We start from the raw sequence: 12073 nt of genomic DNA, 5'->3' as shown, positions 1-12073 counted from the left end.
ACTACTATTTCTCCCATTTTACAGAAAAGGAAACTGAGGCACGGAGCGCTTAAGTGATTTGCCCAAGCCAACACAGCTAGTGAGTGTCTGAGGTTTGCTCTGAACCAAGGGCTTCCCGACTCCAGGTCGGATGTTCTCTCCATCCTTTGCAACTTCTAGCTCAAAGTTCTCGCTCCCTTCCCCTCCTTCTTGCCGTGGTTGGCTCCAGAGCTAGAGTGAGCAGCTAGGGTTGGGGAGGGGGGAAGGGCAAGAGGAAGGGAAGGACAAATAGTCTAGTGAGGGACAGCCGAGCAAAGTTGGGGGGCATGGAAGGAGAAGGTGGGGGAAGTGAGCTCTATGGACCACATGTACCCAGTGATATCAAGGAACTGCGCCAACCTCAGGTGGGCAGAATAGCCAAGGTGAAGCTCAGCCCCTGACAGCCAGCACACTCAGGAGATCCGAGTTCCAGGCCCAGTCCCGCCACTCACGAGCCAAGTCTCTCCTCACCTCTGAGCCTCAGTTTCCCCATTGGTAAAATGAAGGCGCAGGACCAAGCGGTCTCTCCCGTCCCTTCAGGCTTGACATCCTGCGTCTGCCCGTCACAGACAGCCCGGAACACGCGGTCAGCGGCTCGGACAGGCTCAGGCGGTCGATCACTCATTCATTCAGCGAACACCTGCAGGCGGCGGGCTGGGACCCGAGCGGGGGGCTAGGGGTGGGGGCGGTGGGGGGCTAGGGGGCTGAGGCAGGGGGCTGGAGGCGGTGGGGGGCTAGGGGGGCAGGGGCTGGGGGCGATGGGGGGCTAGGGGGCTGAGGCAGGGGGCTGGGGGCAGTGGGGGCCTAGGGGGCTGAGGCAGGGGGATGGAGGCGGTGGGGGGCTAGGGGGGCAGGGGCTGGGGGCGGAGCGGGGGGCTAGGGCTGGGGGCGATGGGGGGCTAGGGGGCTGAGGCAGGGGGCTGGGGGCAGTGGGGGGATAGGGGGGCCGGGGCTGGGGGCAGTGGGGGGCTAGGGGGGCAGGGGGTGGGGGCGGAGCGCTCTGCGAGCACCCAGGGAGCCCAGGCCTCGCTGATAGGGCTGACTCGCATGAAGCGCAAGGCAGGGGCGGCTCCAGAGACCCCCGGGACCCCAGCACAGCCATCCAACCACTGACTGGGGCGGAGCGGGCTCGACAGGGTGGGGAGGGGGTCACGCCGGCGGGGCAGAGGCAGGCAGGAGATTCCGAGCCGGTGAGGGCTTGGGCGAGACCGTGGAGGGCAACTGAGGCAGCGGGTGGCGGAGGGGGCCAGGCAGGCCATGGCCTCGGGACAGCTCCGGTAGGTGCTACCTCGCCCACCTTCCTCAGCCCCCAGTCCGGCCCTTGTGGGGATGCCAGAAGCGGGGCGCGGAGACCTGCGGGGGGAATGGGGATACCTGTGAAGATGGGAACACCCATGAGAATAGGGAATACTTGTGGGCATGACGGACACCTGTGGAGGTGGAGGCACCCTCTGGAGATGGAAACACCTGTGGGCATGGGAGGACCTGCTCCCAGAGTGAGCGTTTGTGGGCATAAAGAACGCTGGTGGGCACGAGAGACACCTGTGGGGGTGGAGAAACCTAGAAGCAGGGAGCCAGCTTGGGGGTGCAGAGCAAACCCGTGGGGATGGGGGACACTCTCAGGGACTGGGGACAGCTCTAGGGATGGGGGTCAGCGCTGACGACTGGGAATGCCCACAGGGATAGATGGGAACACATCCCTGGGGGAAAGGGGGCTCTGTGGGGTGGGGGCCACCTATGGGGATGAGAGCCCTGTAGGGATAGAGGGAGTGATTCCGGGCTCCTGAAAGAAGGAGGGAGTGAGGAGAAGCTAGTTCATGGTCAGCAGCCCTGGAACTCAGAATTTGTTTTTGGAGGCTGGGAGGTTTGGGGACAACAGGTCAGTCTTCCTAATGGCAAGGGCTGGAATCAATCGGTCATGCTGAGAGGTGGAGGGATGGGTTGAAATGGCGGGGGTGAAGGGGAATGGGAGGAAGAGGAGACTTGTCTCCCTAAAAGGCTTGAACCTTGGATGAGATAAAAGAGAGAGCACTAAAAAAGCAAGATGAGCCAGTCCAGCAGAGGGATGTGTGGGGTGGGGGTGGAGGGACAAGGATGGGAGAAGGAGCCTGGCTGGAAAATATGTGTGCTATGGGATTCTGTGTGTGGATGGATGTGCCTGGGATGGTGTCTGTCATCTCAATTGTATTCGGTTCAACAAATACTGATAGTAAGTATCGTTGTACATTGGAAAGAAGGGGAAACTCTGGACTCAGAGGAAGTTGGTTCAAATCTCACACTTCACATACTTCTGTGACCTTGAGCAAGTCACAACCTCCCTGGGCCTCAGTTCCTTCGTCTGTAAAAGAGGAGGAATGGACAAAAATATATTCAGAGAGCTCTTCCAATTTTGGGTCTCCTAGTCTATGACCTATATTAAGTGCTAGGCATCCTCTGTGTGTGTGTGTGTGTGTGTGTGTGTGTGTGTGTGTGTGTGTGTCCTAAGGGATGAGTCAAGGTCAAGGAACAAAGTCAGGGCCAGAAAACTGGACATTGCCTGGGGTTCATGGAATCTTTAGACGCAAGTCTTTGCCTTGAGGCCCCTCCCCTGGAGAAAGCATGAGGTGGCCACACAGTCTTTTGGGTGAGGAGGTTCTCACCCTTTCTCCCTCCTTGTCCTTCTCTTCCACCTCACATCTCCAGACTCCCTTCTCCCCCCTTGTCTCACCGCTCCTCCCTTTCATCCTTACCAGCACTTGTCCCTCCATTTCTGCTACTCTCTCAGGCCACCATCCCTGCTCAAACTTCATTTTCCTTCCTTCCCAATCCCATCTGGATAGTTAACCAGTTCATCCTTCCATGGTCCTATACTCTCCAATCCCATGCTCCCTCTTCCTGCCAAGCATCACATATGGCCAAACCCCCAACCCTGGATCAGTCCTACCATGGCTTCCTCTGCTCCTACTCATGTGCTACTGAACAAAGCTAGAAGCCATGACACCAGGTTAACTGTGCCCATTACAAAGCTTTGTTATCTGATCTCCAGGGGATCTGCGCCAGGGCAAGGCAATTCTTTGGTTCCTCTCTAATAGATTCTCTATCCCATTGCCCAAAGAGGCTGTTCCAAACCTAGATTCTCCTCAAACCTTCCATATCACCCAGTTCCCCCACTTAGCTGAGAATCTCCTTTCATACTCTATTGAGAAAGTAGAGGCTGCTGACTTTATTTCCTTGTCTTCTTCATCTCAACCCCAACCCCAACTCCATTGAGATCATTCCCCCACTCTCCACTCCCTAACTTCATTTTCTGATGAAGAGGCTGCCTTCTCCCCATCAAGGACAACCCCTCTGCCTGTGCCCTTGATTTCATCTCCTCCCATCTTCTAGAGCTAATTGCCCCCAACAAGGTCCCTGCATAACCTCCCATCTATTGTTATTTCCCTACTGTCTACAAATATTCCCATCTCTCAGATCCTTGAGAACAAACCAAAAAGCCCTCATTAGATCCTTCTATTCTCTCAAGCTATCATCTCTCCTATCTTTCACAAAACGGTAGAAAAATATGTTTCTAGTCATTGCCTCCACTTCTCTCGGTTGTTTTTCAGCCTATTGCAATTCAGCTTCCACCCTCACCGCTCACCTGAAACCACCCTCTCCAAAGTTCGCAGTGATCTCTTGCCTGCCAGGCTTGCCCATTTTATCCTTCAGTGTTCTCCACCTTTCTGTTCACCCCCTTTTCCAATCTGATAGCCTTATCTCAGTATTTATCCTTTCGACACCTAGACCAGAGAGCTGCATCAGATGGTATCCAGAGATTCAGACTGCTGTATCAGACCAGACTTCTGAGCCTTAATGGACTTTTTTTTTTTTTTTTTTTTTTTTTTACTGTTTAATTTTTCTCTTTGGGTGTGTTGATCTGTAAGGTTTACGCACTAAAGCAGACTGCCCCCTTTGGTTCTGTCACTGAGTCAATCAATTCCTCCCCTTTTTCCCCTCTCCTTCTTACCCATCATAAGCCTCATAGTTAACACTTGATGAAGCGTTTGTAATATCAGTTAGTGTTTCATTGATAAGACTTCCTCTCTCAATTAGAATCAAATAGGACAATGTGAGAAATGAATATTTCATAAATAGCTATTGTATTAGGACCATTTTTCTCCTTTTCTGTTTCTTCATCCAGACACCAACCAGTGTGGGGAATTCCTCTCAGAGATTTACCCAGGCCAAGATCTAATCAGACAGTAAAAGAAATTCTCAGTATGAGCTGGTGGGTGTATGTATACCTTCTCACTGGGTTTGCTCAGACAGTCCAGGGGAAAGGTTCATTCTATTATCAAGGCAGGTGATATGGAGATTGACGTCTCTTTAACCAAGATTTGAGTGACCCAAGTCATGGGCCCCAAGACCTTCTCTTTAATATAGCCCATACCTCTCTTTGTGTTAACCAATCTGAGCTGATCACCACCCCTCAGGAATACCTCCTCTTTCAAGGGCATATGAACTCTGACCCCACCGACTTTAGGGGTCTTTAGTCAGAGAGACACGAATCACTGTCCTTTTTTTTAATAACCTGCTGGTCTTTTTAATAAAAGGATTAAAGTACTCAGAGAAAATGTATTTATCCTTTTGGATACTCTTTCTTATGGCCTTCCTTCTGGATAGTCTCTCCTCTCTGGGTTTCTGTGGTGCTACTCTCTCAATTATCCTCCTACCTATCTGAGGGGGACAGCTGGGTGGCACCGTGGCTAGAGTACCAGGCCTGGAGTCAGGAAGACTTATCTTCAGGAGTTCAAATCTGGCCTCAAACACTTACCATGTGCCCCTGGGCAAGTTACTTAGTCCTGCTGGTCTCAGTTTTATCTCTCAAATAAGCTGGAGAAGGAAATGGCAAACTATTCCATTATCTTTGCCAAGAAACCCCCAAAATGGGATCAAGAAAAGTCTGAAATGACAGTAACCCCATCACCTATCTGACTGTCCTCAGTTTCCTTTGCTGGTTTATCACTGATATCTTGAGTTTTACTTGTGGATGTGCTCCAACACTCCCCCCCTCCATCCTCCTCTCTCTCTCCTCTCCACCTAGAGATCTCAATAATTCCCCTCTTCCATTCTACTCTCTGCTGATAACGCCTAGATACAGCCAGCCCCAGGCTCATCGTGGGCCCTATCACCAACTGCCTCCTGAACATCTTAAACCCAGTATGCCTAGAACAGAACCCAGGGTATTTCCTCCAAAACCCGCCCTTTCCTTGGAACTTCCTTATTTCTGTCAAGGCTGGCACCATCCTTTCAGGGAAATAGATCTGAAGCCCAGACATTCTTCTTGACTTCCGTTCATTTCCCCTGCCCATATATGGTGGGAGTAGAAGGAGCAGCAGGAGCAAACACTTTCATAGACCTGTATCATTGGAGTAGTATTTTCCATATTGACTCATTTGATCCTGACAACAACTTGGTGAAGTAGATGGGGTCGTTGACCCCATTTCACATCGGAGGAAACTGAGGCAGAAAGAAGTTAAAGTGACTTGTCCAAGGTCACACTTAGAGGAAGTCTAAAGCAGGATTCAAACTTAGGTCTTCCTGACTCCTCCTAGTGTAACCTCTGTATCTCTCAAAGCCATCCCCTCTTCTCGGTGTTGCCAGCCATCACCCCTCTCGCTTGCTATGGTGGCCACCTCCTCATGGGTCTGGGTGGCTCAAATCTCTCTCCACACAGTAATCTACCTAAAGACCAGAAATGTCATTGCACTTTGCAATATGCCCTAGTGTTCCCACATGAAATAGAAAACTGGCCTCTGGCCTCAACCTGTCCAGCTTGGTGACACATCATTCCCCTTGCCACACTCAGGTCCGCCCACATTGGTCCTTTGTTTCCTACTCTTCATGCATAGAACTCTTTCTTCCCTTTCCACTGCCCACTTACTACCTGTCCCCTCCCCCCATGCTTTGGATGCAGACTCCCCCAACCACCAACTCCTGGAATCCTTCATTTTCTTCAAAACTCAACTCCCGAACCTCCTTTTCTTGACACGCACGCCCAGCTACTGGTGCCCTCCTCCCCCAAATTACTTTATTTTGCACGTATTTTATAGATGTCTTGACTCTTCCTCCAAATAAAATGTGTAATAATAATAATAGCTAACATTTCTATAATGCCTTCTATGTGCCAGGCACTGTGCTGAGTGCTTTACAAATATTATCTCACTTGATCCTCATGATGACACTAGGATGTAGTTTTTATCATCCCCATTTTACAGGCAAACAAAAGTTAAATGACTTACCCAAGGTTACACAATTCACTAAGTGTCTAAGGCTGGGTTTGAATTCAAGTCTTTCAGACTCCAGGCTCTGCACTCTATACCCTGTGCCGCATAGCTGTCTGTAAGCTCCTTGAGGGCAGGGACCATTCCATTTCTGTCTTTGTACCCCCAGAGGCTAGCACACAAGCATACAACAGGAGTTTAATAAGTACTTGTTAGGTGATTGATCGACTGATATCCTCTCCCTTTTTTTCCTCTGTTCCCATTCCCTATCTGAGGTTCCTAGGGTGGAGACAGGGAAAGGGAAAGTTGAGCTGCCTGTTCTCCCTAGAGTATAAAAGGTTCACCATGTTGGGAGGGGAGCTATCACCCCTTTTCCAGGAAAAGGGTTCCTTGGAGAAATAAAGGACTGGAAAATTAGTCTGGGCATGACAGGAGAGATAGTGCAGGAGGGTATTTTCCCACCTTTTGTCTTAGGGAAGTTTGGAGCCCTGGTTACTGAGCTCTCTCTGTGTGGGGTGGTGGCCGTGACTTCTGTCTCCAGCCCCCCTCACTCAGCTGTGACTCCTCCAAACTCTCAGGTTTCCTGCTTCTCTCACTCACAGAGATGGTAGGAGGGAAAGCGGAGGACAGGCTACTCCGCTACCCAGAGCAAGGGAGCACAGAATTATGGGGTACAGTGCAGGGATGACCCTATCAGAGGCACAGGCACCCGCCCCTTCCGCTCTCAGCATGACCTACATTCCTACACAGGTTGCGGGGGTGGAAGGGGTGTGGGGTGTTAGGGGCTTTGGGAAGACAGTGGTTGCCATGGTTACCCTTCTCTAACTGATGCCCACCCCGGAGGTCCAGGATCAGAAGGGGCTGGTGGTGTTTTCCTGGAAAATGAGGTGATGGGGAGAGAAAAGATAAGGGAGAGAGGAGAGATAGGTGTAGAAAGGACAGCTGATTGGTGTAAAGGGACCAGATGCCCTGGGGCCAAGGAGATGGGAATGTGTGGGTAGAGCCAGGCAGAATGATAGCCCTTTGCCATGCAATCAGACTCAGGGAGTTGGGAGGTGTCCAGCAGGAATGATGAGAAAGATTTGGGGTCCCCTCTGCTTCTGTTACCATCTTTTCCTCTGAAAGATGGAGTCTCCCTCACTTTCTCCCAGCCAAGAATACTGAGTGACAAAGGACCAGAGTGGTTCTGGAGCCAAGACCCTTTTGGCAGTGCCCGTACAACACAGGCAAGAGAGACTAGGTAGGTTTGGATCAACATTTGTATCTCCAGAATGGAGCTCCCCAAACTTACCTAACAGGAGCTGCCCATCTGATCATAACCCCAGCCATGAGGGTCAGGATGAGAGCCTGGGGGCACAGGAAGAATCCAAGAGGGATTTTGTCTTATGGTGATATTCTCTCCTTTTCCAGGTCCTCAGCACTTGACTTCCAAGGTCAGCCAGGGCCTGTAAGCCTCCGCCTCTATCTTTTCCTGCTGCTGCTACTACTTTCAGCCAGCCCCATGGACCCCCGTACTCTGAAGCCGTCCCTGTCCCCAGTGCTACAGAACCGACCCTTCCTGGTGGTATGGAATGCTCCCACCTCCCGCTGCCGTACAGCCTTCGGCCTGCCCCTGCCCCTTGAGCCCTTTGGTGTAGTAGCCAATGACCAGGAGGTCTTTGCTGGTGGCAACATCACCATCTTCTACCAGCATCAACTAGGGCTGTACCCACACTACCAGGCAGCCCCAGCTCCAGTGCCTCTTCCAGTGCATGGTGGCTGCCCACAGAATGCCAGCCTCCGTGCCCACCTAGATGCCATGGAACGTGACCTGGAGGCAGCCATTCCCTCCCGGGCCTTCTCTGGCCTTTCTGTCATTGACTGGGAGACCTGGCGTCCGCTCTGGGTACGGAATTGGGACAAGAAGGGGGTCTACCGCACCATGTCCGCTCATCTGGTGCGCCAGCGCTACCCCACCTGGCCCCAGGGTCGGGTGGAACTCCAAGCCCAATGGGAATTTGAGACAGCAGCTGCCCGCTTCATGTCTGAGACTCTGCGTCTGGCAAGGGCACGGAGGCCTGGGGGTTGGTGGGGCTACTATCTCTTCCCTGACTGCTACAACTATCACTACTGGGAGGACTTTGAAAACTTCACGGGGCACTGTCCGGGCATCGAGCGGCAACGCAACAATGCCCTGCTCTGGCTGTGGGAGCAGAGCCGGGCTCTGTACCCCTCCATCTACCTGGAGGAGGTGCTGCGAGGCTCAGCCCAGGGAGAGCGCTTTGTGAGGGCCAAAGTGTGGGAGGCCCTACGGGTGGCCGAACTGCCCCCCTCTGCCAGCTACTCACTGCCTGTCTTTGTCTACGCCCGGCCCTTTTACTCTTATACCCTCAAGGAGCTGGCACAGGTGGGGAGCTAGATTGGAACCGGGCCCCTCAAAGGACTGGGACTGTCCCAGGACCTAGAGTCACTGCAGGTGTGACTGTAACTGAATATCTAGGAGAGACGGATGCTGGGCAAGTGAGAGCCAGGGGTTGGCTGGGGCCTCTGAGCCAGTCTGGTGCTGGAAGAAGAGCCACAGGACCTAGGTTCAAATTCTTCTTCTGCTGCTTACTAGTTATGTGAATTTGGGCTTCCCTCAGCCAGCTAGGAGGCATGAGGAAGTCCTGAAGGCCTGAGTTCAGATTTGACCTTAGGCATTTACTAGCTGTGTGACCCTGGGCAAGTCACTTGACCTCTGTCTGACTCAGTTTTCTCAGCTAAAATGGGGATAATAGCTCCCAACTCCCAGGATTGTTGTGAGGATCAAATGAGATAATACTTGTAAAGCACTTAGCACATGCCTGACACATAGTAGGTGTCTAGTAAATGCTGGATTCCTTCCTTCCCTCCTTCCCTCCTTTCCCTCCTTCCTTCCTTCCTTCCTTCCTTCCTTCCCTCCCTCCCTCTCTCCCTCCCTCCTTCCTTCCTTCCTTCCTTCCTTCCTTCCTTCCTTCCTTTCCTTCCCTCCCTCTCTCCTTCCTTCCTTCCTTCCTTCCTTCCTTCCTTCCTTCCTTCCTTCCTTCCCTCCCTCCCTCCTTCCCTTCTTTCCCTCTTTCCTCCCTTCCTTCCTTCCCTCCTTCCTTTTCTCCTTCTTTCCTCCCTCTCTCTCCTAGTTTGCTCATTTACAGGAAAAATCTGGATGAGATGGTTTTTCAGGTCCTTCCAGCTCTGGTTCCCGTGCATTAGGTTCAATCCCACAAGCCTTTATTTATTCAGCACCTGCTATGTGCAGGGCCTCGTGCTCTAGGTCGGGGGTTCAGAAATGAAGCTGTGACCCTGGTGATTGGCACTGGGTGTGGGTGGATGAGTGAGACTGCTGATCTCCCTGGACTGGATGATGAACTGAGCTGAGCTGCCATGTGTGAAAGGGAAGCTGTCCTCACAGCCCTGTGACTACACGCGGGGTATTCTCAGTTCTCCTGCTAGGCTCCCTCCCAGAGGGAATTTCTAGGTCCAGGACATTCCCGGGGAGTTTCAACCCGCCCAAATCTAATCTTCCCACTCATAGAAATTCCCCATCCCTGTCCCCCAAAGGAAGGGCTCTCTTAGCCTTTTGAGGCACCGCAGTGGCCCCACTCTGAACAGCTCCTGGCTATCCAAGAAGTAGGGAATGGGACTGAGTCAAAGGCTGGGACTGCCCCCCCACCCACCCACCCAGAGGTAAGGAATAAGGTGGGAGCCAGGACAGAAGGGCTGAGATGAGGCTGAGGTAGCTTGGACTAGGACTGAAAAGTGGATAGAACTGTTTTTCCTTCCTCCCCTACCCCCAGGTTGACCTGGAGCACACGATTGGTCAAGCAGCTGCCATGGGAGCCCAGGGAGTGGTGCTGTGGGGGGAGGCTGACTATGCCAGGAACCAGGTAAGCAGAAGGGCTCAGAGGGCTCGGAGCTGCAGCCCGCTGGAGAGCAAAGCAGGACAGGGCCACCAGCAGCTCCAGATCCTGCTCCCAAAGAGCAGGCCCCGCTCAGGATGTGAGGGGGCAGCTGGCAGCTGGCACAAAGGCCCCTGGACAGAATCAGGGGAGACAGGAGGGAAAAGCAGGAGTCAGAGCTAGTCCAAGGCTGAAACACTTCAAGAAATGATTTGCAAATAGGGATCCTTCCCCCTGGATCAGCACCCATGGTTTTCCCCATTCCAATTCCCCTAGGAAAATGTGCCTGGACAACAGAGAGACCACGTCTTCCTTCCTAGAGGAATGCTTAATGCTTCTCATAGAAGGACATGGAGACAAAACTTCCCAGTCAAACCTGTGGGTGACTAAGGGAGGCCCCTCTGCTTGAGGGTCTCAAGTACAGGAAATATATAACAATTTAGTGGAAAGAGCCCGGGACTAAGAATTTGGAATCCAGATTGAAGTTCTGACCTTCTGAACTTCTAACCTACTGTGGTACCTTGGGTTGTTTTTTTTTTTTAACTTTTGGGCCTCAGTTTCCCTATCTGTAAAATATAGGGTTTCGATGAAATGGTCTCTCAAAGACCTTTCTGGTCCTCTCCCCAGTTCACCCTGTCCTCTCCCTACAGAGTACCTGCTTGAAGATGCACCATTACCTGCTGAGCAGACTGGGCCCTTACGTGCTAAACGTGACCACAGCAGCTGCCCTCTGCAGCCGGACCCAGTGCAACGGACACGGACGCTGTCGCCGTCGGATCCCTGACTCGCCCACCTACCTGCACCTGGAGCCCAGCACCTTCCAGATCCACGTGGCCACAGCGGCTAACCACACCCAGGCTTCCATTCAAGGCCGACTGGGCCCCAGGCAGCGGAAGGCCTTGGGCAGAGACTTTATCTGTCACTGCTACCAGGGCTGGCAGGGGGAAGGGTGTCAGCAAAGTAACCAGGCCGGGGAGGCACTGTCCCTGTCCCTGCTACTTTTAGCTGCCAGCCTTGGGGGGCTCTCGGCATTGACCCTGTGACCCTTCCACAGTTATCTTGGGAAGTGAGGACAGAAAGCAATTCCTGGTCTCCAAAACTAAAGGTAGGAGGTGGCACAATGGAAAGAATACGGAAGCCGCAGTCAAAAGACCTGGGTTCAAACTCTGCCTCTGATGATGACCATGGGCTGGTCACTTACCTCCCTAAGTCAAGGGGTTGGACAAGATGGCACCTCAGGCCCTATCCAGTCTCCATCTATGATGCTGTGACCTTGGATATACCATTTCTCTCTGGCTTTTACCATTAGATAAGAGCATGGTCTTAGGCCTCTAAGGTCCTTTAGAGATCCCCTAGTTCAACACTGTTACAGATAAGGTCACCAAGGCCAAATCACTTGTCCTAGCTCATACAGCTAAGATCCATTCAAATTCTAAAACCCCATGGTCCTATGACCCCAGGAGGCCAAGGGTCAGGCCAGAGCCTTTCAAACCATCCAGGACCCTAGGCCCACTCCACCACCCCCACTACTAGCTCTCCTCACTTTATATTCCCTGTCCACCCTCAGGGCCTCCTGACCACAGCAGGCCCTCCCTTTGTGGGGTGACACAGGAGCAGGTCCACACCATGCCAGGGTCACTACTGGTGAAGACTCTGCACCAATTTGTTTGTGTGTCCTCTGTTGTGTTGTGTCTGGCCCCCTGTCTCTGTGATCAATGGTGCTAGTGACCCCCAGGGGAAGGGGTAGCTTTAGAAACTTGGCCTGGGGGAAGGCCTCAGGCCGAGCTCTGTCAGTACCATCCCTGAAGGCCATTGGGGAATCATCTCAGAAACCTCCAATAAAGTGTTTTCAGATGTGAAAAGCTGCTCCTGAAGTGGCCTGGAGGTGGGGAGGAGAGAGCAGTGACGTGGAGCAAAGCC

At 52.7% G+C, this 12073-nt stretch overlaps 1 protein-coding gene across 1 annotated transcript; it reads left to right on the top strand.

The window, feature by feature from the left end:
• Nucleotides 1-1179: 1179 nt before the first annotated feature.
• Nucleotides 1180-12015, top strand: LOC140531099 (hyaluronidase-2-like). The gene is made up of 4 exons (XM_072650241.1): nucleotides 1180-1295; nucleotides 7671-8646; nucleotides 10052-10141; nucleotides 10804-12015. The coding sequence occupies exons 1-4, from the start codon at nucleotides 1276-1278 to the stop codon at nucleotides 11194-11196; spliced, it is 1479 nt and encodes a 492-aa protein (XP_072506342.1). The 5' UTR covers nucleotides 1180-1275; the 3' UTR covers nucleotides 11197-12015.
• The last annotated feature ends 58 nt before the right edge of the window (nucleotides 12016-12073 follow it).

The sequence above is a fragment of the Notamacropus eugenii genome, chromosome 1 (assembly GCF_028372415.1).
Source record: "Notamacropus eugenii isolate mMacEug1 chromosome 1, mMacEug1.pri_v2, whole genome shotgun sequence".
In the NCBI taxonomy this organism is placed as follows: Eukaryota; Metazoa; Chordata; class Mammalia; order Diprotodontia; family Macropodidae; genus Notamacropus; species Notamacropus eugenii.
Note: the sequence above shows the minus strand (reverse complement) of the source record. Positions and strands in the feature narration are given on the sequence as shown.

What these genes read in the sequence shown, in the direction of transcription:
- LOC140531099 (XM_072650241.1), top strand. Translation starts at nt 1,276, where the DNA reads ATGGCCTCGGGACAGCTCCG. An exon ending in CCCTCAAGGAGCTGGCACAG is followed by an intron (nt 8,647 to 10,051) that starts GTGGGGAGCTAG and finishes CCCTACCCCCAG; the next exon opens with GTTGACCTGGAGCACACGAT. An exon ending in CTGACTATGCCAGGAACCAG is followed by an intron (nt 10,142 to 10,803) that starts GTAAGCAGAAGG and finishes CTCTCCCTACAG; the next exon opens with AGTACCTGCTTGAAGATGCA.